Raw genomic sequence first — 24,742 nt, forward strand, 5'->3', positions numbered from 1 at the left:
GTGCAGAGAGGCAATGCAGCTCTGGTTCTGGGCTCTTCCAGAAGGAATCTCTCATGGCTGTGCACCTTGCCAGAGAAGAGAACATGGCAGCAGACGCTCTGAGCAGGCAGAGAAGTCTTCCACGAATGAGGCACTAGCTCAGGAAGTTCGAGAGATCTTCACCCTTTGTGTAGCCCAGCAAGTGGATCTGTTTGTGTCCAGTACAAAAGGAAGGGCGGCCTGTTCTGCTCCATGGAATTTATTCCGAGAGGTGTTCTGGGAGCCAGGTCGTGTTGGACTGGGAGTTTCCACACCTGTATGCGTTTCCTGCAGTCCCTGTCCTTCCTCATGTCATCTCGAGGTTGAGGCATTTTGGGAAGACCATTATCCCCTTTTCTCTGGATTGGGCCAAGAGGACGTGGCACCCAGACCTTCTGGACTTGTCCGCCTGCCCTCCAATCCGTCTTCCCCAAAACAGAGGACCTTCTCTGGCACGATGGAGGTTGGGGTTCTCCGTCTGGAAGTCGGTATCCTAGGATAATTTGTCCCACATTTTAGAACGTACCCTTTGACTTCCTGAGATCTTAATCTGTACCACAGTCTTTGGTTTCCCTTTGGCCATAGCCCTCTTCTTTTTCTATTTCAGTCTGTTCTCTTAGTTTGTCTTTCACAGTATTTCCTATTTGGAATGTTCCCTTAACCATTCTTTCCCTTCCTCTATGAATCTTATTGGGACGAGTATGAGCGTGTCCATAATGATTCTCTCCAGTCCCTCTCGCAGGTCTCCAGTTATCCCTGATAACTCTTATGCTCAAACGTCATCACCAGGTCTTTTGGTAGGTTGGGACTTTAGTTTTTACTAGTCAAGTTGGCCTCTCGTAGTTGTTGTGTCCTACAGTCTCTGCGGTTTTGGGTTTACTGCTCCACCCCACCCCCCACTGAAATGGTAACTGTTGTTCAGACCTCTTGGTCCACTTCTGCTTAACTTGGGCCACGCCACCACTTATACCTTGGTCTGGGTTAGGATGTCTCGCCTTCACCTATGCTTCTCTTCAACGCCACGCATCGGGAGCCTCAGCTGTACTTCGCCTTCGCATAGGATGCCGCTCCTGCAGCTTCCCTTCAGGATACCTCTCAAAGCAAGTTTGTATCTCGCAGGTTCTCTCACTAATCACCCAGTCTACGCCTCCTTCCTTTATTACACTTTCCTGGGCCTTCCCTAGTGTACTGTTCTAGTACTTTCGCTCTGTTTGCTTCATGATCTGTATTCCTCCATTGATCTTTCCCTCTTCTCAGTATTGGGTAGTTTTTCACCCTTGGTGGTATACTCTGTTTTTGCTTGATGGCAGTAACAGATTTTGGTATGTTCTTCATACCTTTCTTCACAGGATGTCTTTAGACGCAGGTTGTTGGTGTTTCTTAGGGAGTTCCTCGTCCTCACGGGAGTCCTTGTCCCCAAAAGGTGAGTCTCTCCTGGTGAGGTCCTGCATACCTCCACCCCTAGGGAGAGTATTGTGAAGCAAGCTCACCTCCCTAGCCTCATTGAGAAAAGTTCCCACTTGGGGAGAAGTTACGGATTCGAGCGATTCAGCACAGACTTCATAGATGATAGATAAGCAAATATGTGGTAAGCATCCAATTTATGTAGTGATCGTGCCAGATAAAAGTTTGCACTCCACTATCTGGACATTCATTTATATGACTTGGAAGTTTTTCTAGCATTTTCCTTTTTTAACTGGACATGAGGCATTTTGTGTGTGTGTGTGTGTGTGTGTGTGTGTGTGTGTGTGTGTGTGTGTGTGTGTGTGTGTAATGTATTTTTCAAACATGTTTTGTATTGTACTTTTATGTTAAAGTTCATACGATTTAATAGTCTAGTTTGCAGATTGCTGATCAGATAACTGCAAGTTCAGCTCTTGCCTCTGACATCCAAGTTCTGCTTGCTAGACACGAGCATAGATCACTTCAGGACTTAATCTTTGAGAGATCACTTTATAGAATTCCATGGCGATTGGGTAGGGTAAACACTGCAATTGTACAATTGTAGTGTTTGGAAGCAAGCGGAATCCAGCAGTGGACACTATATAAAAAATGTAATATTGGAACAGTATTTTAAAAATGCAGTTAGGAAAAGTGCATCTGTTAATAGCACAACAGTAATTTTGTCTTAGTTTTTGTTTGCAAAAGTCTAGGAAATGTGAACATTCCCAAAATTACTCAATTACTTTGGGGTGCATTTTTGTCATCAGATATATTCAAAGTTTATTTTGCAGACTATTTGCTTTTGCCAGAACAGGAGACAAAGCTAGTTTTTTCATAGTGTTTGGGTTGTCTTTTTGAATATCAGTTGAGTCAATGAAATGCTTATATTGTTGCTAAGTTGCTAACCAGCCTCTCAAACGGATTTAATTTTGTTTTGCCACTGCAAGGTCTGAAATTGGTGGGAGCTCCGACCAATAAGCTCTCACGTCCATTTCCTAGGATCTCCGCTCTCAGATCATGATCTCTGGGGCAGTTGTTCAGGACCAATTGTATGTGTTTTAAAGTGTTTTTTTTTTTAGAGTGCTCTGTTCTTTTTTTACTTTTTTAACACTTGGGTGGGAAACATGGGCCCGGGCAGAGGCTAATGTGTGGCAGTAAAATTTGGTTTATGGAACTCTGGATTTCAAGGGGTCCGTCATGTCCAGTTTTCAGGTCTGTCAATAATTCCTGTTGAGATGTTTATTCTGCGATTGCTTCTTCTGGATATCTTGAAAATCTATGGTGAATTAGGGCTTCCAAAGGCAAATGCTTGACCACACTTCTTCAGTTGAACTGCTTTATGGGATATTGATGAGGGGGATTTCAAATACTGTTTGGATCTCTGCCACATTATGTATTGAAAGAAATGTTTAATATTGTATTTATCTGTACTTTTAGATATTCTATTCATGTTCATGGTGGAAAGGTTACCATCAGTTTAATGGTATTGCTTTTGATTGCCTGTTTGAATAACATTTGCTACAGCATTTGGTTAGAGATTAAGTATCTGTTCTGAAAGCAAGTAATTGATTTCTGGAAATGTTAAATTTGTCTTTAATTTATTATTTTGTCAACAGGGAGTTTCTCTAGCAGTCCAGAAGATATGTCTGGGGGAGAGGAAGGGAAAGAAACCTCTTCGGGCATAGAGGTAGAAGCTTCCGATCTCAGCCTGAGCCTAACTGGGGAGGACTGTGCTCCAAATCGCACTAGTGCAGATAGCCATAACACTGACACAGAGAGCTCTGCAGAAGAGAAGGACTCTGACAGCATGGATGACACAGGCCACTACTCTATTAATGATGAAAACCGGGACAATGATGCTTCAAACTCTGACGATGAAGAGAATGTTGAAGAGTGCACTAGGAGAAGAGGCCAACGTAAACGTGCCAATCGTGATCACGATTCATCAGACGATGAACGGGCCTTGGAGACCTGGGTAGCGTCTGAGACCACTGCTTTGCCTCGCCCAAGATGGCGGGCAGTACGTGCCCTGAGAGAAAGGGAAATGGGTGGCAACTACAGCTTTGTTTATGAGGCCTGTGGTGCCAGAGGTTTTGTTCAGCGCTTTAGGCTCCAGCATGGCTTAGAGGGCCATGTTGGCTGCGTCAATACCTTACACTTCAACCAACGCGGGACTTGGCTGGCAAGTGGCAGTGATGACCTCAAAGTTGTAGTTTGGGACTGGATTAGGAAGCAGAAGGTCCTGGAGTTTGAGAGCGGCCACAAGAGCAATGTCTTCCAGGTAGGAATTGAAGGCATGTAATTGAAGTGGTGCAGTGTTTCATTAAAACCAATGCCAATAATGCGTGGGAGTGAGAACATTGTTAAAGATTGTTGAAAACAATATGACATGCTCATCCTTTATAGTTGTAATTTAATGGCCCAAATTGTACTTCTAACACCAATCCTTTACTAGGTCCCATATTTCCATAAGACAGAAACAAATGTTATCCTGCATTGGGCCAGGTCTATATGACACTATTATTTGTTTTTATTATCCACTTTCAATTATTTTGCTGAGCCAGCCAGTGCTTCGAGAGACGTCATTTTGCCATGCCTGAAGCAGTATCCTCTGGACAACCACCAGTGTAGGAGTGAGCAGTCTGATCTTGAAAGTACATGTTGGCGTTCCACACTGATGGTGGTTTAAGATTAAGAACGGTGACAAGAGTGGAGGTTACAGACCTACAATTTCCAATGAAGTAAATTCTGGGGACAAACCTGGAAGCTCATAATGAAACTTTAGGGTCAATATCAAAGGTAGAATAGGAAAGGGAAAAAGGAAATCTGTAAGTGAAATTGTTGAAGTGACTGATCTAAAGGGCCAGGAATTGGTGAATGCATTTGAAGTTGTTGATGAAATAGTGGGGATGGTGGAGTGGAGTATCCTGGGGCAGCAATTAGTCAGAGGTTGCATTTAAAAAAAATACTTTATTTAAAGTTAAAGGCCAACTTCACAAGGCAAATCAAAAAGCACTGTAGTGACACAGTACAGATAAGACTTGTACGGCATAGAAGTACAGATAGGTAAACCAAAATACATTTATAAGAAAATAAGTAGAGGAGAGGAAAGAACAGAAACCGTATTTCCATTAGATGTTCAAATGGGAAACCCACCATCTTGACAAATCACCCCGCTCCTGACCCAAAGTCGCCCAAAGACACCAAAAAGGTCAGCAAAGGTGGGCAGATATCTTTGGACCTAAATAGTGGATAGACTGGGGCTATGCAAATGTCCTCCCTGTCAGAGGCATATATAAGATCATACAACCACTCAGCATTTGTCAGGCCACTTTTTGACTTCCAGTACTGAAGAACACATTTCTTGGCTACAACACGTATAACATTAAAGAGTCGTCTGACCACCGTTGACACTTTGCCTATGTCCCCAAAGAGGTACTTGACTGGTGCTAGTGTAGCAGGAATCTCCCACATATCGTGCAGAGTTGCGGCCACACTTCCCCAAAAACTGTGTATTACAGCACAATTCCAGAACATGTGGACTGTCAGCCGGGGCATGGCTCCATTTCATGCATGCATCTGATGTGCCCAGTGTGAATTTAGTAAGCCTTGAAGGTGTGTAATGTAGCTGGTTCAGCAATTTAAACTGGATCAGCATATATCGGCAACACATCGATACCTTCTTAGTAATTGTGCAGTATTTCAACCGTTGAACATCTGAGAATTGACCCTAGGTTGCGTTCCCACCTGATCGTACTGTATTCCTCGTTGGCTGAGCATCTAGCGCTAGTTTATACAGTCTAGCTAACACTCACCGAGGTTTGCCACCTACAACAATAGCATTGATGAGCGGATGGGTTTCAGGTTTGTATGGGAACATTGTCCACAACCGCTTTGCAGCAGCCCTTATTCTATAATATTGGAAGGCAACCATTGGACCGCTACCAAGTTTAGCATATAGTCCTCAAGAGGCACAAAGCGCCCCTTTAGAAAGAGGTCTCCCAGTGTCAAATCGGTGCTAGCTCGCAAGGTTTTTTGCCAGTCACAATCAAAGGTGGGGGGGCCAACCCGGAAAGTTCCACAACAGGACTTTTGAATGGTAGGGCACCGTGAGACCCAGTCTTTGAAATAACCTAGCCCAGGTATTAACCGTCGTACACACTGGATCAAAAGTGCAGGAGTGTGTGTCGACCACTGAGCATGACTGCGTTAAGGTTAGAGGGGGGAAGCGCAAAGTCTCAAGTGTCAGATGTACCACCTCCGGCCCTGAAAAGTACCAGTACCCTGCATACTGTGCCTGTGACACCAAATAGTATAATTCAATATCGGGGGCTGCCAGACCCCCTCAATCCTACGGCTCTGTAAGCTTCTCCCAGCACATAACGGGCTATGCCCGACCCCCATAGAAACCCCACCATCATGGAGTGCACCGAAGTAAAAAAGACACTTCCTGGCCAAAAAGGGATGCTCCTAACAAAATATAGGAGCTTGGGAATAACTCTCATCTTCAACAATCATAGCCTAGCATATAGGGAGATCGGCTGCCTAGGATCAGTTTGGTCTCCAGTAGTTGCATGTATCCAGCATAATTATCTGCATACAGGGTACGCTGCTGCCTAGAGACTTTGATACCAAAGTATGTGAAGTGGGAATCTACTAACCGGAATCCCTGTAGGTCGGGCATCGAAGCATGAACAGTTCCGACTTGGTTTTATTAACAGTATAGCCAGAGTACGTAGAAAATGCGTGCACTTAATCTATCACTGGGGGCGAAGATGCATTTAAGTATCATCGGCATACAAAAATATAACCTGTGGCATCACCGACAAACGTACCCCCGTATGCACATGCTTTGATCTTATTACTACTGCAACCGGCTCTATGGTCAATGCAAACGATAATGGGGATAGTGGGCATTAATGTCGCTTACCCCTGAATAACCCCACAACTTGAATAACTGAATAACTTGAGGGCGATGTGGAGTTGGTCCAAACTCTGGCCGTGGCACGGGAATAATTGTAATAGTTTATTTATACAGTGGTTATACACAGGTGGAGTCCTTCAAGGGAGCACAGTAATCATTCTTAGGCCTTGAAGTTTCCAAATGATCTTGCAGAAAAACTAGCATACTAGGCCTGACGGCATTTCTCCTAGTGCACGTTCACGAAGTGTTACAGTTGTAAGCAAGCTAGGGAGGGGGGATAAAAAAGGGGGGCGGGTGGGGACAGGACAGACCAACTTACTAATCCTAGTAACATTTAGGTCATGCATGCATACAGATGGAGGTGCAAGGGAGGGGAAGACAAACTCATCCAGTCCAGCAGGGCCCTGGGTTAAGTGCAAAGGTTGCCCCACTCGTGGAGCGTATGCTGAAAGTGCAGTAATATTGAAACATAGTGCAGCGGCCTGGATGCAAGTGCAAAAGACTGGTGAGGGGGCCTGGGAACTGTAAGGCTCTGGAGGTGAACCAGGCAACCCGTCAGCAAAAACTGAACAGAGTTAGGGAGGAGATGGAGGAAGGAAGGTGGAGACAAAAAGAACAGCGGTTAGCAGAGGAGAGGGAGAGAGGAGGAAGAAGAGAAGAGTAAGGTCTTGAGGAGTTTCCGGAACTTAAGGTGCTCCGGCTCAAGATGTAGAGAGGCAGGGAGGCTGTTCCAGAGGGAGGCACCTGCAGAGGATAAAGAGCTATCCCCAAATCTCTGTTTATGAAAGCGGCTCACCCGCAGAGAGTTGCAGGTGGACGAGCGGAGGACTCTAGAGGGAGAGTATTTAGGAAGGGAGTGTTGTAGATAGTGCGTGCCCCAGCCCCAGAATGTCTTGTGGATTATGCATAGGGTCTTGAACTTGATCCTTGCATCCACGCAGCGCCAGTGGACGGATTTCAGCACCGGAGAGATGCAGTCCCTGGGCTTGAGGCCAAGGATAAGTCTTGCTGTTCTGTTTTGGATGAGTTGTGGAGGACGGAGAGTAGAAGTAGGAAGATTGAGAAATAGGCTGTTGCAATAGTCAAGCCTGCAGCGAACCAGGGTTCTCGAGGTGGTGAGGTGCGGGTGGGGGTGAGGGGTGAGAAAAGGTAGAATACCTCCTGAAGAGTTGCAGTTGGTAGTGGGACTTTTTGGAGATGTCGGAGATGTGAGAAGGGAAGGAGAGAGTGGAGTTGAGCATGACCCCAAGATTATTTGTCTCTTTGGTAGGCGAGGGGGCAGGGCCTAGGGAGTCCGGCCAGTGGGAAAGCGGGAGCAAGGGTCCCAATGAGGACGTATCTGTCTTACTGGCATTCAAGCAGAGATTAACGGCACACCAAGACTGAATTGCGGATAGACAGTCAGGGATGAGCGAGGAGGAGGCTGAGGGTAGCCTGAAAGAGAGCTGCATGTCATCCGCATAACACTGAAAGTTAGTGGTAAAGGTAGAGATCCTGTGGGCCATGCAGATATTGACGATCCAGGGCGATAGGCTGGATCTCTGGGGGACAACACAAGCAGAGAGAAAGTGGTGGAGGAGAGAAAGGACTCAAGTTACACCTGGGATAGCCGGTCAGAGAGAAAGGAGGCAAGCCGCACCAGGGCCTAATCTGTGATGCCCAGGGTATCACGGAGACTGGTGATCAGGATGTTGTGGTTTACCGTATCGCAAGCAGAAGAGAGGTCGAGTAGAATGAGGACGTCACGGGTGTTCAGAAGAGCAGTTTCTGGTTCTCTGGATGCTCTAAAGCAAGATTGATGGTCATGGAGACCAAACAACAGATTCAGTGTGGAGGGTAAGTTGAGTGAAAGCCAGCTTCTCCATGAGTTTACCCAGGAAAGGGGTGTTGGAGATCGGGTGATAGTTTGACAGAATAGACTGGTCTGTGGAGGGATTTTTGAGCAGAGGGTGCACAAGAGTGCTTGATAGGAGAGGGGAAAACTCCAGTGGCTACAGAGAGGTTGCAGAGGTCGGCCAAGGCTGGAGCAACAGTGCCAATATTGTCCCTGATGGTTTTGGAGGGGCAGGGGGTCTACCCGTTTGGAAGAGGCTTTCATAGACCGGACTTGTCTGGTGACCTCCTCTGGTGTGACGGGATAGGGAAGAAGTAAGAGTGGGAGGGGTGGGGGCAGCCTGGGGGGGGGGCAAGAGATGTTGGTGCAGGAGAGGGAGCAGAAGAGAGGGAGAGAGGACAGGATGTCCTGTATTTTGGTGGTGAAATCTGCGGCCAGGGCCGAGCAAAGGGCTGCAGTAGGGTTGGCCAGTTACTCGTAGACTTTGATCAGTTTGGCCATGTTGTTAGATGCCGTAGAGATGCAGGCTTGAATGTCGACACTCTTCTTCGAGTGGATGCAGAGTCTATATTGCCTTTTGAAGAAGGAAGCAGGCCAGTTTGTCAGAGGGTGCACCTGAAGATTCCCATTTCCGTTCCGCCGCTTTGCGTTTAAGGGTAGCCAGATCGGAGTCGCATCAAGAGTTGCATTTTTTGGCAGGCTTCAGTCGGTCCTTCATGACTGGGGCAAGAATGTCCAGAGTGTTGGAGATGGGGGCGCTGTTGAGCCACGGACCAATGTGGAAGTGAGCACAAGGAGCTCCATCCGGGCTGCCGACATCCTGTGCACAGATCCTGATCCCCGGTACTGGCGAACATTTTTTGTGGTGCTGAATTCCGACTGCAGGCCGCCATCTTGGGACAACAGTGCACCACTGCGAGACCAGCCAGTGCAGTAAGGTCTTTCCCGCCCGCTGCCCCACTGCTCAAACATCACGATAAACCCAGGGGGAGGAGGGGGTGAAGACTCGGTCTGCTTCCTCCAGGAACCGGACCCGACACTGCAACACCGACTGAGGGAAGAGAGCCCTACCACTCGCAGCCCAGCCACATAAGTGTTACCGCACACTTGCGGGAGTGGTGACTTGGCCCGTCCCCCTGCTGTGGCTGGATGTGACCCCCCACATCAACACTGAGGAGGGGGAGTCGGCAGAAGTGGCCATCAAGTGCACAGCACCCAGCAGGGACACCATAACACAGCTCTGACGCGGGGCCACCAGAAAGCAAAATACCTGTGACGGAGACCACGCAAAGAGACCCACACCCTCGCCCCCTTGGTGAGGGGTGGCACAAAGGAGGCTGGCACTGAATGGAGCCGTGGTAAGGGGGACAATAGTGCAAACACGTGGACCCACAGACCTTAGCACCAGAGAATCAAGCCTGGGGCAGACTCGGGAAGCACTGTCCCAGGGAGAGCAGCAGTGACAACCACCCAGCTACAAAGACCCTACACAGACACCACGGTAGGTGAACCAGGCACATGCCACGCTGGATGGAAGTGTGCCTGGAGGTCTAAGGCACATGTGGACAGACAGAACAACGAACGTGAGTTGTAGGAGGGGCACCCATCAAGAGCAACAAACCTCCAAAACCAAGACCCCGGCTGGCACTGGCAGGGGCCTATACTAGAGGGTGAAGCCAGCAGCCGTCGTCTACATCACCCTGAAGATAGAGCAGCAGGGACACAGGGGGACAGCCTGGTAACAGAACGTAGTGTCCCCGCACTACTGCTGAAATACAGTGAACTGCTAGGGACAACCCCCCTCACTATTTTATACGAGGGAACTATGGTCCAGGATAAAAGCAAGAAACCTGGGCTACAGAGCAACATTGACCAATTCACGGTGGGGGCTGCCCGACTATCCACAGTGCCAGCACAAGAAGCGATGGGTGCAGAGGAGACGACCGGAGACCTTCAGCTTTCCTTCCGTGACGTCATAAGAGATTCAGTAGCATCAATCGAAGTCAAAGTAGACGGCCTTGAAGCACAAGTATCCTCCTTGCGCCAGGATTTTCGGAACCTGGCAACAAGGGTAGGGGAAGCTGAACAACGTGCCTCGGACACCGAGGATGCAATGAAAAGACTGGCAGGGCAGCTCACGTTAGTCACCCAAAAGCTGACACAACTGGAGAACAGGGCAGAGGACAGCGAAGGCAGGTCACGCCGTAATAACCTTCACATCCTAGGTGTGCCTGAAAAGGAGGGCCCCAGTATGGATCTCTTCCTAGAAGACTGGCTGGCGGAACTCTTTGCCCCAAAAAAACTCCAAGTTCTTCTCCGTGGAGCGAGCGCACAGAATCCCAGCGGACCGCCCCCCCCCCCGATAATACAATAATAACAAGACTATTAAATTACAGAGACGCCTTACTGCAAATGGCAAGGGCCTAGGGCCCCATCACCTACAAAAGCCACCGTGTGGACGTTTTCCCAGATTACTCCAGGGAAGTTCAGAAGGCACATCATAAATATACCCTCTTTTTTTTCCTGGCTCAACTGAAGGTTCAACACAAAGGTTCCATTAATCTCTTTTACACCCCAAGGGAGGTGTGGGCATGGCTAGAGACTCAGGTCCTGTCAGGGGCTGAAACCTAAATGACCAACAGAAAACCACAACGTGCACCAGCCCAGGATAACCTACGATTAAGGTTGGCAAACGCAGGCACAGATCGAAGCTAGGTCTGAGACTGGATACAATAGTGGAAGAATGAACTGCATGGCCATGAGGTACCTGGCACAGGCGCCCCCCGGGCTGGAGCGAGTACTACTTCAGCTGACTCCCAGTAGATGTTTTATGTTGGTTTGTGCACCCGTTGGTGCGACTTCGGGTGACGAGTGCTTGAAGTTGAGGGTGGGGGGCTGTGGGGTGCAGGGTTGGTCATGTGGGGACTGTTGAGGGAAGTTTTGCTGGAGGTGGGGCATTTTATGGAAGGCTTGGCTGGGAGGCGGTGAGGTGTAGAAGGGCTTGGGAGTTCAGAAAAGAAATACAGACAGAAGGGCTTACATGGAACAGGACTGGGAAGAGCCCTCTGTTCTGGCGTGCTCCACAGGGTACTTGGCGGGATGATGGATGAAGGGGCAATCTCTCTGCTAACGTGAAATGTTAATGGGCTGGGATCCAGCATTAAACGACGCCTGGTGCTCCAGTTCTTGTATACACACAGCCCATACACCGCACTCCTGACAGAGGCCCCCCTGGTAAGAAGGGAGTGCACATTCTTTAAAAGGACTAACTACAACAAAGCTTATCCTGCTGGTTTCTCAAGGGGAGCGATGATACTGATCCACAAAAGGATCCACTTTCGCCTCACAGAAGTTAAATCTGATCCCAGAGGTAGGTATGTATTAATTAAAGGGGAGCTATGGGGGACCACATTTGTTGGTCGTATATATTTCCCCACTCCGGCACACTTCGGACCTGTTGAATGACCTCCAGACCTTGTTGCTCTTAGACACAGTAGATACATGGGTAATCGGGGGGGGTGGACTTCAATGAAGTCATGGATTTGAGGGAGGACAGCACACGCGTGGGAAACGGAAACCCAACCTTCACATCTAAGCTACGATCATTCGCTACAGCACTGGGCCTGATGGATGCTTGGCGACTGCTACAGAAGTCGAAGGCAGGTTTTTGTTTTCAAATGCCCATAGCTCTGTCACATATTGATTACTTCTTGCTCCCTCTTGGGGTCATGCATACGCTCATCTCGGCCAAATATCTGGCCTGGGAGTTTCAAAATACTCGCCAGTCCTCATGGAACTTAAAAGGGGCCGGACCAGACCGGCAACAATGTGGAGGCTCAACGCGTACTACTTGGGGGACCCGGAGTTTATGGAGTGGTTGTCTCAGAGAACCACTGAATACTTTACTGAGAATGAGGGATCCGTAGACAGCCCGGTTAGACTCTGGGAGGGTTTCAGGGCAGTGCACCGGGTGGAGGTAATATCGCTGACAGCAGCTGCGCGACGGAAACACACTCGGGAAGTGGAGAAGGCAGAAGAACAGGCGCTACAGGCAGAGGAGGAATTCCTCGTCTTGCACACCCGGGCTTCTAGGCAGGCATTGGCTCTAAGGAATAGGGCCCTAGATGCCGCAAAGGATGCATACTGGGTATTGCAGACCCAAATCCACAAATCTGGGTTCAAAGCTGGGAAGATGCTGGCATGTCTGGAGTGTGAGGGGACGGGTGCGGGAGGTACAGGATCACAACGGTATGACAGTAAATGAGGACTGGGAGATTGCAGGGGCATTTGCATCCTTCTTTGAGGAATTATATAGTATCCCGGGGGACGAAGTTGGGCCGATAGATGGCTTCATCGGTCCCAGGGAACTCCCTTGCCTATCGGCGCAACAGAGGTGTAGGCTGGACGCGGACGTGAAAGAGACAGAGGTGGCTGCAGCGCTCACGCAACTTCAGTCAGGCAAAGCTGCGAGGCCCAGCGGCTTCCTAGCCGAAATCTGGAAACAACTCAGACAGTCACGGGGCACTTGCACCGTCTCTGTTCCAAAACTGCACCCCCTACCTGATACCCGTTACGCTCTTCCACATTCACTGTATTTGCTACTTACTGCACTAGTCGACTGCAACATGTATTATATAATATGTGACCTGTAGCTTCCACCTTTCTACTGTAACTTGGAAGTGGCAGTAATTTTATATTTCTTGTATGTATATGTACCTGACATGCTCTGTAACTAAGCTTCAAGTTTAATTGCCCTGTTGCGCCCAGCTACCTAAGGGTTCGTACGCATTACCAAATAAATAAACAAAAAACAAACAGTGTAACGTAGACAGGATCCTACCCCTGGATCTGAGAAAGGTCTGCATAGTGGCAATGTACATTCATATGCCAATGTGGGTACTTGGGGCTAGCCTTTTGGTTGTAGACCCTGAGCTTCACACCCATACCTAAACTAGCCACTCACACACGCCTATTTATAGACCCAGCTCCTGACATCAAACAGAAATCTACTTGTCTACAATCCAACTAACAAGCACCTCATCCTGACTAATCCAGCCCACCCGCTCTCTTCTAGATCTGCCACAGTTCCTGGAGACAATAGGAGTGATAGTGGAGGACAGTACAAATCCTACTAACATTAACATTGACATCCATCTTGGATGTCCTCCTCCAGTGTGGAGAAATTCAGCTCCTTTTTCCCGATCAGCGTGTTCCCCCTTTCTCCTCCCAGGGTATCGGGAGTGTCATAGAAAAGTGGAACAAATGATAACACTTAGAACCCTCTACAAAAGAGTGTATTAAAGATCTTCCTGAGAGTACAGGGGGAACAAGAGCAAAACCCCAAGAGAAGAAAACATGTAAGCAAACAAACAATTTGACTTCTAAAATGACTGCTTAAACTATGGCACTCACTACAATGCTAAACTAATACAATACTACTGGGATACTATAGAAAACCATATAAACACATGGTAGAGAAACAGGGAAAGTTTATATCATTTTTCTTGTCATAATGGAGCATAAGAATAGGTGATGGAAACTTTTTATTTGGCTGTTATCATTTTTTTCGGGGGACACAAGTTGAAAGACAAGAGCAAAATGTACCTTTTTTTACATGGGGAAGCTACCACGACGCACTATCACAGATTAAACAAATACTAAGACAAAAATGCTCAACTCGCTACAAAAACACACCAAACTTCAACAAACTACAAAAAGGTAAACATCAATCAGCTACTTTATCTCCCAACTCCTAATACACTGCTTCAATGTTAAACAAACACCATCAACGTGTGAGCCTGCCCAGTACAACACCATGTCCGAAGAAGGGGAACCTCCCGAGCAATGTGCCTCGTATCGGCCGATATTATTAATCCGTGGTGAGGCACACAAAGTGCTAGCACGTGTTCTGGCCAACCGCCTATTGGGGGTCATAGACTCACGGACCAGTGCAGATTCATGCCCACTAATTCCATGTGCATGAACATCCGCAGGGTGCAGGTGGCAATTTGTCAAAGAGCACAGCTGCAAACACTGTCTGTGCTCCTGGTGTTTGATTTCGAGAAAGCTTTTGACTCAGTGAGATGGGAAGCGCTCTGGGAAATCATGAGACTTAAGGGGTTCCAGGAAGACTTCATTGGGTGTGTTTGCATACTATGCACAACCCCTGAGGCTTCGATTAGGGTTTATGGGATGGTGTCGGAAGTGGTTTCCTCTTGAACAAAGGACAAGACCGGGATGTCCCCCTTCCCCCCTACTGTTCATTTTGGCAATTGAACCACTGGCGATCAAGCTCCGGAAGAGGTGTGGGGGGGGGGTGGGGTGTGTGTGTGTGTTTTTCTTTCTCTGTGGCTTGTGGAATCTGCTTAGATCACATGCTGTGCATAGGCCTACATCTAGTGGAAGCTGCGGAGTATTAGTTTGTTTTTCGAAAATTGGCGGCGACACAGGGCGTGCCAGTAATACTATCCCTAGTGTGACGTCCACTGTACCCAAGATCCCTCACGCGTCTAGGATCCTCAGATTGGTTTTTTCCGCCATACTGGTCGGAAGCATCTTGCGGAGTCCCCTGGCCTTAGCCATACTTTTGCTAAAATTATTAATCTATTAACATCCTTCCCCACCCGAACTTCGACACTCGATGCCGGCTGGAGAAGAAATCGACCGTCGGCTACTGCACGACGGATTTGGGCCTCGGAAGGCCGCTGGCCTCGACCCTGCAAGTAGGGAGAGTGGGGGGTGGTACATACTCTACACTCTTGGTATATAGGTACACCTTATACATTTCCTACACTTAACAGCCCGCTGCCTCAAGGTGCGTATGGAGGGTACCCCTTTTCAATTCTGCCCCAAGTGCAACCGCAAATACCCTTGGGTCGACAGGCACGCCACGTGCAATCTCTGCTTGCCGAGGGACCACCCCGAAGCGAACTGCAGAGCGTGTAGTAGGTTTAAACCTAAGACACTTAAGGACCGTTCGACGAAGCGTTGGGCCCGCCACGCCAGGCAGGCGGCCATGGCAGCGGAGGGCGCCTTCAGCGATGGCAGCGACGCCATACTTTCGGACGGCGAGGGCATTACGGCGTCGAAAGACAGCCGAGCGCAGGTCCCCGACCTCGGAAGGTCGTCCGGCAGGGCGGCTATGGGGAAGACCTCCGGCGACGCAAGCGCTTCACATACTACACACACTAAACACACTAAGTCCAACCGAGACTCGATGACGTCGAGTTCTCGGAAAGAGGCACAGACAGAACGGTCCGATTCGGTGTCCTCTGGGCGCTCTCGATCAAGATCGCCGCATGACTCCAGGCAATCATCCACTCTTGCCAAGAGTGCCTCGCTCCCTAGGCTAACAGAGGTTCGATCGTCAGAAGACGAAGACGACTTCCACCCCCAGGTCGCGCTCCAGGAGGCGGAGCCCGCAATTAAAGCCAGCGAGGCCCCACGCTCGAAGGACAGGGACACCTCTCCCGATCCTTGACGCCAGGCGTCGAAAAACTCCAGAGCCACTAAGGGACAGGGAAAACATTTTTCTACGCACGGGGAGGGGGGAAAACAGTAGAAGAAACTACCTGTACATTCTTCCACACCTGTGAAACACTCCACCCCCCCTAAAAAGACAGACAAGCCCAGGTCTGCTGATAGGTCCACAACCAGCAAAGCTACTCAAGATAAATCCCATAGACTTGCTGAGAGTCATTCCCAGTTCCAAAAAATGGTCCAGTGAAGACATAGATAGGGTCATGTTAAGAATGTCTTCTTTGGCTGATTTTTATGATAAAAATCCAGAACATTTCCTCTCGTATGATCCTCAAGGGGCCACACCCTCAGGCTCTACTGATCCTATCCCCCCCAGTAAGAAGGCCCGGTTTGAAACTCCGATGAGGTCTGAACCCTTCGAGGTACAACCGTACGCAACACCATACTCACGGTATCAAGGAGAGGCTTCCTTTTGTGGAGACCAAGAATTTGGTATGATAGAAGAGCAAACTGGGACGGGCTACTATGGGAATGATGAGGAACAGGAAGAAGAAGAGGAGGACCCGGAAACATACAGAGTAGATTCCCCGGTAGAGAACGAAGCCCCGGTTACCGACTCCCCGGTCGATAACCAGCCCCTCCTAAATGAGGTTCTCGCTCGCGCAGCAGAACATTTCCACATTGACACCCACGGTGTACAGGAGGAAAGGGACTTCGCAGAACAGTTAGTGGGAGAAAGGAAGCCGGTTGCCCAGACCATCCCTATCCTTAAATCCATTCAGCAGAGAATAGATCCGTCCCTGGTGAACCCAAACCTCACCAGAGCAGTCAATCCCAGGGTTGAAAAACTTTTCAGGGCAGCTCAGTCTGACCCTCTCTATATAAGAGGACATCTGAAGCCAGACTCCCTAGTTGTTACCAACACTCGTAAGAGGGCTGGAACACCCTTGTCTTCGTCAGAAGCTCCTCCCGACAAGGAGAGCAAAAAACTATACGGTTTCGGCAGGAAGGTAGCCTCAATGTCCGCCTATCAAGCAAGGATTGCTACAACTGCCATCAGTGGGAAGAAGTCGCGGCTCTCATAGCCTCTGCTCCTGAACCGTTAAAGGGCCAATTAGCTCAGATTTCCGAAGAGGGTAGAGCCGTGTCTGGTTGCATTTTGAAAGCAACCTTCGACGCTGCGGATAACGCAGGCAGATTGATAGCAGAAGGTACTGTTATCAAGAGACATGCGTGGTTACGGCAGTCTGGTTTTAAGGCAGAAACTCAGGCATCACTGTTAGACAAACCGGTGGAAGCCGATCTGTTGTTTGGTAAGGCGGTCGAAGACGCACTGAAAAATGCCAAGGACGAATACGAGACACTCAAATCCCTTGGCCAGTTAACTAATAAACCCCCTAACCAGAGAGGGAATAGTAATTTTCGTCACCCACACGGCCAAAATTCCCAGAGAGGATCTAACTATTCCCAGGGGCAGGGTACACAGTGAAACAACAACCAACAGTCTACCCAGGGTTACGGCAGAGGTAATAGGAGAGGTCGTGGTAAAGAGAGGTCGTGGTAAAGGCAGAGGCAGCCCCAGCAAGGGAGGCGGCACGCCTCCACCAAAGCAGATGACGCTCAGTTCAGGGTCCCTTCTCACGCAACCCCAGTAGGGGGACGCATTTCAAACTTCACCCAGGCTTGGGAAGGGATCACATCAGACAGATGGGTGCTGTCAACAGTATCCACGGGATATTGTATAGAGCTACTGCAGCGTCCCCGGAACCATCCTCCACGATAAAGAGTACACTCCTTAGAACATCAGAAGATTCTCCTCGAGGAGATCGCCATTCTTCTACAAAAGGACGCGATAGAACTCGTCCCGGGACACCAGGTAAACAAGGGTATTTATTCAACTTACTTCCTTGTGCCAAAGAAAGACTTGACAATGCGCCCAGTATTGGATTTACGGCCTGCCAACAAGTATGTCAAGCCCCAAGAATTTCGTATGACCACGCTACAAGAGGTAATCCCCCTCCTAAAAAAGGGGGATTACATGGCAACCTTGGATATGAAAGATGCTTATTTTCATATTTCCATGTTCCCAGCGCACAGAAAGTACTTGCGCTTCAAGGTGGACAGTCGCCACTACCAATTCAAGGTACTGCCCTTCGGGATAGCTTCAGCACCAAGGGTATTCACCAAGGTACTGGCAGTGTCGGCTGCACACCTACGCAGGGAGGCAATCCCAGTGTACCCTTATCTGGACGACTGGCTCATAACGGGGGAAACCCCAGGAATTTGCAGGACAAACATTCAAAGGACTATCGACCTCCTCCACGAATTAGGCTTCTCAATCAACGAGAAGAAGTCAAGCCTGGTGCCAAGCACCTCAAAACAATTCCTAGGAGCAATCCTGGATACCCAGGAGGGGTTGACCTTTCCTTCAGAAGAAAGAATTCGGAATATACTACTGCAAATTCCGCATTATCAGTCCGGTCAACAAATAACGGTACGCAACGCAATGCGTTTACTGGGCATGATGGCGTCGTGCATTTACCTGGTCCCCCACGCGAGCCTGCGTCCCATGCAGGAATGGTTGGCGAAACAGTGGTCTCAGGCAAGTGGTCAGTGGGACGATCTAGTGGTCGTTTCGCCAACACTGGTACAAAGCCTTCACTGGTGGACAAGAGAGAATCTCGCAAAGGGGAAACCCTTTTACGATCCCGAAGTACAGGCAGTAGTCACTACAGATGTTTGTGTCTAACGGGGTGGGGAGCTCACCATCTCCACCACACAGCTTAGGGTCTCTGGTCCCACTCAGTGGCCAAGAACCACATCAACCTGCTAGAGCTTCTGGCAGTATTCAGAGCGCTTCAGGCGTTCGAGCCCCATCTACTAAACCTGTCAGTGCAAATCCGGACGGACAGCACTACAGCCATGTTCTACCTGAACAAGCAAGGAGGGACTCGCTCGCCAAATCTGTCCAAGCTTGCCCAGAAAATCTGGATATGGGTACTCAGACGTAACATCTTCCTGTCATCACAACATGTTCCAGGGGAGCTCAATTCCCTAGCGGATGCTCTGAGCAGAGACTCCCTCCCAGAGGAACACGAATGGGTTCTTCACAGAGAGGTCGTAGAAGATCTCTTCTCTCAGTGGGGTTTCCCCACTATAGACTTATTCGCCACAAGCGAAAACAAACAATGCCCAGGATTTGCATCCAGGTTCCCCCAACCAGACTCCCAGGGGAACGCCCTGTGGATGAACTAGTCAGGGATGTTTGCGTACGCTTTTCCACCAACTCCTCATCAGGAAAGTGGTGAACAAAATGAACAGGGAATCGATGACGCTCGTCCTAGTTGTTCCCATGTGGGCAAGACAACTGTGGTTCCCACACCTATGCAGGATGGCGGTGTGCGAGCCCATTAAACTTCCAGCCTGGTACAACCTACTGTCCCAGCACCAAGGTCAAACAGTGCACCAGCAACCCAAATCAATGAACCTGGCAGCATGGCTCCTGAGGTCATAGAGTTTGGACACCTCAATTTGCCACAGAGGTGTATGGACATCCTAAAGGAATCTAGGAAGCCAAACACAAGGCACTGTTACTTTGACAAGTGGAAGAGGTTCGTTATCTGGTGCCAGAGTAGACAAATCAACCCAGTTAGTTGCACTCCTTCCACTATTGTTACATACATGCTCCACCTGCTAGATGCAGGTTTGGTTTTTAACTCACTAAAAGTACACCTGGCAGCTCTCTCGGCTTACACCACTTCCCATAGCAAGGTGTCGTGGTGCAAAGTACCAGTAGTTAAAGCCTTCATGGAAGGAGTAAAGAGTCTTCACCCTCCTATTTCAAACCCACCGCCAGGGTGGGACCTTAATGTGGTGCTAGTCAACCTCATGGGCCCCCCTTTCAAACCCATGCATAAAAGCAGTCTCAAACACCTGACTTATAAAACGGCCTTCTTAGTAGCTATTACTTCTATAAAAAGGGTCAGTGAAATTCAGGCTCTGTCAGTGCAGGATCCCTTCTTTACTATCCATAAAGACAAACTGGTTTTACGCGCACACCCTAGGTTCTCGCCTAAATTTATATCAAAATTCCATGTAAACCAGTCCATCGAGCTTCCGGCTTTCTTCCAGAACCCGCAAAGCTCGGCTGAGGTGAAACTACACACCCTAGATGTGCGTAGGGCTGTCCTCTACTATGTAAATAAAACAAGACCGCTAAGGAAAACAGATCAACTGTTTGTCTCCGTAGCTACAGGCAGAGTGGGGGATCGCGTCTCTAAAGGTGCCATCTCGAAGTGGATTATTAACTGTATCCAGCTGTGTTACTCACTTTCTGAAAAGACTGCCTTTTACGCCAAGGGCCCACTCTACTAGAGGCATTGGGGCCACTCTGGCTTTCATTGCAAAGCGTCCCTTTTCGAGTTTGGAAAACGACAACTGTAATTATCTGCAGCTTCCACTAGATGCTATATGTCGGCCTATGCACAGTATGTGAATCTAAGCAGATACAAGCATCAGAAATACGATTACGGATATATATAAATATATATATATCTATCTATCCCGATGACCTCCTGTCGAACAGTGGTCACGACCAAGAGGGAGACCAGAAATCGGTACTCTTCCCACTAGTTGAGGGTGCAGGGGCATTTCCCCGGATTGCCCTTTTCCATTCTCGCTCTCCGAAATCAAGTACTTGGACGTGCAGCTGGGTCCCTCCTTGGAGAATTATTTCTGACTCAACCTCACCCTGCTAATGGACACGTTCTCGTCTGATGTGGCTCACTGGCAGACGCTCCTGCCATCACTGATGTGTAAGGCGGCACTGTTCAAAATGTTAGCCCTTTCCAGATTTCTATATGTGCTGCAGAACTCCCCTATAGCGATTCGTAATGCTATCTTTGCACAATTCAGAACTCCCCGAGGGGGATTGCTCTGGGGAGGGAAACAGCCACGTATCGCGCTTAGGACACTCGATGCTTGGTGTGGGAGGTTGGTCTAGGGATTCCCTGCCTCTGACCGTATTACTAGGCGTCACAAATGGGCATGATAAACGACAGGTTGCATGGGGACGCAGGGCTCCCACACGTGGTGATAGAGAGGGGATGGATGGGAGGAAAATTGCCCAAACAGATACTATACGGGGACAAAACCAGATGCAACACTTCCCCAACTAATCAAACGCAATAGGCAAGTATGGAATGAGGCACACCGTGACATGGGGTGGGGGAAGAAGCCCACCTGGGACCAGCCTCTGTGGAACAATAGCTATCTCCCAGAATACATGGTTCGGGCAGGGCCCTCGTTCCCTTTACGATCTTGCAGGACATATTTGAGGTGCCAGGGAGAGACCACTATAAATATGTGCACCAAACCTATGCAATGAGATCTGTTCCCTGTTCTAGGAGAGGTACCCACATGTTCACCCTTGGAGGTGAATATCTTTCCCAAGTGCATGGGTGGGAAGGTCATCCCAACTTCAGATCAGGTACTGACAGCCTTTGGATCCCCGGATCTATCCCAACTTAGAGGCAAGTGGGAAGAGGATGTGGGGATACTGGAACCGGAGGAGTGGGTTGAAGCACTTATATTCTCGAGGGAAATCGGGATGGCGGCCAGGTTACGCCTGATCCAATACAAAATATTCTATAGGGTATATTACCCGCGAACGGCTCTGTTAAGATGGGGGGGTGACTGACCAATATAACTGTCTAATATGTCGTAGAGCTGGGTGTACCTTCTTTCATATCTTATGGGAATGTGTGCAGGTACAAGTGTTTTGGGAGAAATGTACATGGAAACTGTCCGAAATAAGGTCAGCGATCCCCTATGTTCCCTAACTGGCTGTACTTGAGTCTGGGTGGATGCTGGGTGCACAGAATATACGAAAAGGTGTTTCGAGGGGATTGGGTCCTCCAACGTATTACATATCTAAGACAGGTAATCACCACAGCTGTGCTGCTTCGGAAACTTTTTTCGGCGTCTGCGTCGATGCACCGTCGTCGAGGACCTCCTCCGACGTCATCCGATGTGATAAGTAGGACGCACGACGCCCGTAGCCTCAGTTCTGTTTTTTCCCCGAACGTGTTGCTTCGTGAATCTCGGTTAACGCCTTGACTCTTTGGAGTTCTGTTCTTCTCGGTTCTTCGAACCTGTTCGTTTTTGTGAGAAAATCCTTTGTGTGAAGATGTCTTCTACTTCGTCTTCGACCCCGCGTCCGGGCTTCAAGAAGTGCGGGGAGTGTGGGTCCAAGATGTCGGTGACGGACTCGCACGACGCCTGCCTCTGGTGCCTCGGGGAGGCCCACGACACGGATGACTGTTTCGACTGCCAGTCGCTCACGTCCAAAGCCTTACGAGAACGTAAGAAGGAGTTGTCGGTAGGTCGGGTGTCCAAGCCCCGGAAGTCGAAGTCTGCAGGGCTTTCGACGGATGATTCGAGAGGTGACTCTTCGCATCATCGTCTGAAGTCTCGTGGGTCTCCTTCTAGGAGTAGGTCTCGCCACTCCTCGGCCTCTTCGAGGCATTCTCGGAAGCGCTGACAGCGGTCGTCTTCCAGGTCCTCTTCTGAGGACTCTGCCCGGCACGTCGCTTACCCCACCAGCCGTGCGACGCCGGAGGAATGGGCTTCCTTCGGGAAGAAAATGCTGGTGATTCTCGAGTGGGGTCGGCCGTGAGAGGTCGAGAGACACCGCTCGCAAGAGTGGTCGGCACGAGTCACGGGAGAGGTCCCGTTCGGACAAGGGGACTCGTTCTCGACGTTCCCGTTCCAGGTCCCGGTCCTCGATGCGTTCGAGACCGTGTGCACCTGTGATGTCTTCGAGGAAGACATCGACGTCTGAGGCGTCGAGGGCGTCAACAGGCTTTCTCGAGGCTCCGGCTCCGAGGAAGTCGTCGAAGCCGTCGACGCTCAGGTCGTCGAAGGACACGCTCGGAGCTCCGGCTTCGAGGACTGTGTCGACACCGTCGATGCTGGCGGCGCTGCATCTGACGTCGACGCCGATCCTCTCGGCGCCGATGCCTGTTCTCTCGACGCCTTTCGAGGCCGGGGTGTCGGAGGTACCCCGTGGCACGGGGCAACCCCCTAGGAAGGCTCTGGTTAAGAGCAAGCACTCTTGGGTGCCTTCTTTTCGCCACCTGGAATATATTTCGGAGGTGGATGAGGATTCTGATGGCCTGGTTCCTAGTCGGGTTCCAGATGAAATGGTCTCGGGCCATAGTCAGTTTGACGATTTGAGGCAGTCACTGCATGATGCCAGTGGACTGGACACCTCTCCGGAGGTGGAGTTTTGTAGGCCTGAGCCTGGCTCTCATGCCGATTCCTCGTACCGGCGCCTTATGGCTAGGGTTTCCGAGTACTTGGGATGGGCTGCTCCCCCAGGGGAGTTTGTGCAGGATGATCTCACGGACATCCTTGATGTTGTTCCCCCAACTGACCCGGTACTGCCGTTTCATATGGCTCTACAGAGAAGGGTGGCGGCGGCTTGGACTGCTCCGGAGAGTCTCCCGGCGGTGGGCAGGTCCTTGTCGCGAAAACACCGTCCAGCCAGTAGCGACCCCTGCTACTTGACCAGGCACCCCACTCCGGAGAGTTTGGTGGTGCAGGCGGCCACGGCCCCGGCAAAGCAGGCATCGTACCCTACCATCCCTCCTGATAGGGACGTCAAACATTTTGATGGCTGGGCGAAGAAAGTGTTTTCTTCTGGTGGTATGGCGCTTCAGGCGGCCAACTCCATTTGTGCCTTGTCTCGTTTCACACACACTCTGTGGAACTGTGTTGCATTAGCGGCTAAACATATTCCCGACGGGGACGAACGGGATGGTTTCCTTGCTATGGTCCAGGATGGTAAGGATGCCATGTGTGAGTCCGTTCAGTCGGGTTGGGACATGGCTGAATGCGTCAGCAGGTCCATGGCGACGAGCACCGTGATACGCAGGTTTGCGTGGTTTGCTCCTGATGTGCAGTCCTGGCTCCTCAACATGCCCTTTGACGGTGAACACCTTTTTTGCAGCAAGGCTGACGAGAGCCTTGAGAGGTTGCAGACCTCCAAAGCTGCAGCAAAGTCGTTGGGCGCTGCAGTTCGCCAACCTCTGCCTTTTCGTCCTAGGGGACAGCAATGGAGGGGTGTTCCTTTCTCTATTACTCGTCCTTCTGTAAAGCAAGAGGAGCTGGCAGTCAAAGAGGCCAACGCAGGGGTACCAGAGGTGGACGACAGGGTACCCGGGGTGCCAAGGCCGCTCGGGCTGTTGCCTCTTTGCCCCCAGGTAACGCCGCAGCCGCTACCACTCAGTCATGAGGCCATGTCCCATGGTTCGCCGGTTGGGGGAAGGCTGGCGCAGTATCTTGTAGAGTGGCGTGCCATTACTTCAGATGTGTGGGTTCTGGAGATCATAACCCACGGCTACTGTCTTCCCTTTCGGCAGAGGCCTCACGACAATCCACCGGGGAACCTCTCTTTGCAGAGTCCGGATCCGCTCCTTGTGCAGGAAATTCAAGCCCTGCTGGAGAAAGGCGCCATAGAACTGGTGCCTGTAGCGGAGAGGAACAAGGGATGGTATTCCCCTTATTTTTTGATTTCAAAGAAAGACGGGGGTTTGAGACCCATCATGGACTTGCGCGGTTTGAACAAACTCCTCAGGAAGGACAAGTTCAAGATGGTTACTCTACCTCAAGTCCTCCAGGCCCTTCAGCTTCGGGACTGGTTGGTGTCTCTCGACCTCAAGGATGCTTACTTCCATGTGCCGATCCGTCCCAAGCACAAGAAGTACCTGAGGTTCGCGGTTGGCGACTCGCACTTTCAGTTTCGGGTCCTGCCGTTCGGATTGACCTCTGCCCCGAGGGTTTTCACCAAGCTCATGGTGGTGGTGGCAGTGCATCTCGGGCAAGGGGGGATTCACGTCTACCCCTACCTGGATGATTGGTTGATCAGGGGGAGCTCTCCCGAGCAAGTCCTGGATCATCTGTTTGTCACCTGCCACTCCCTTCACAGGCTGGGCTTCTCCCTCAATTTAAAGAAGTCCCATTTGACGCCAACACAGCGTCTC

The 24,742-nt window shown here is 49.9% G+C and overlaps 1 protein-coding gene across 4 annotated transcripts in view; it reads left to right on the forward strand.

Moving 5' to 3' along the window:
* DCAF8 (DDB1 and CUL4 associated factor 8) overlaps window positions 1-24,742 on the forward strand; it is a 1,562,653-nt gene that overhangs the window by 131,855 nt on the left and 1,406,056 nt on the right. For all 4 annotated transcript variants that reach the window (XM_069635433.1, XM_069635432.1, XM_069635430.1 and 1 more), the window contains exon 3: window positions 3,078-3,742. In XM_069635433.1, the coding sequence (XP_069491534.1) occupies window positions 3,078-3,742 (665 nt within the window). The remainder of the gene's footprint in view (window positions 1-3,077; window positions 3,743-24,742) is intronic.

The sequence above is a fragment of the Ambystoma mexicanum genome, chromosome 1q (assembly GCF_040938575.1).
Source record: "Ambystoma mexicanum isolate Mex_15411 chromosome 1q, UKY_AmexF1_1, whole genome shotgun sequence".
Taxonomy (NCBI): domain Eukaryota; kingdom Metazoa; phylum Chordata; class Amphibia; order Caudata; family Ambystomatidae; genus Ambystoma; species Ambystoma mexicanum.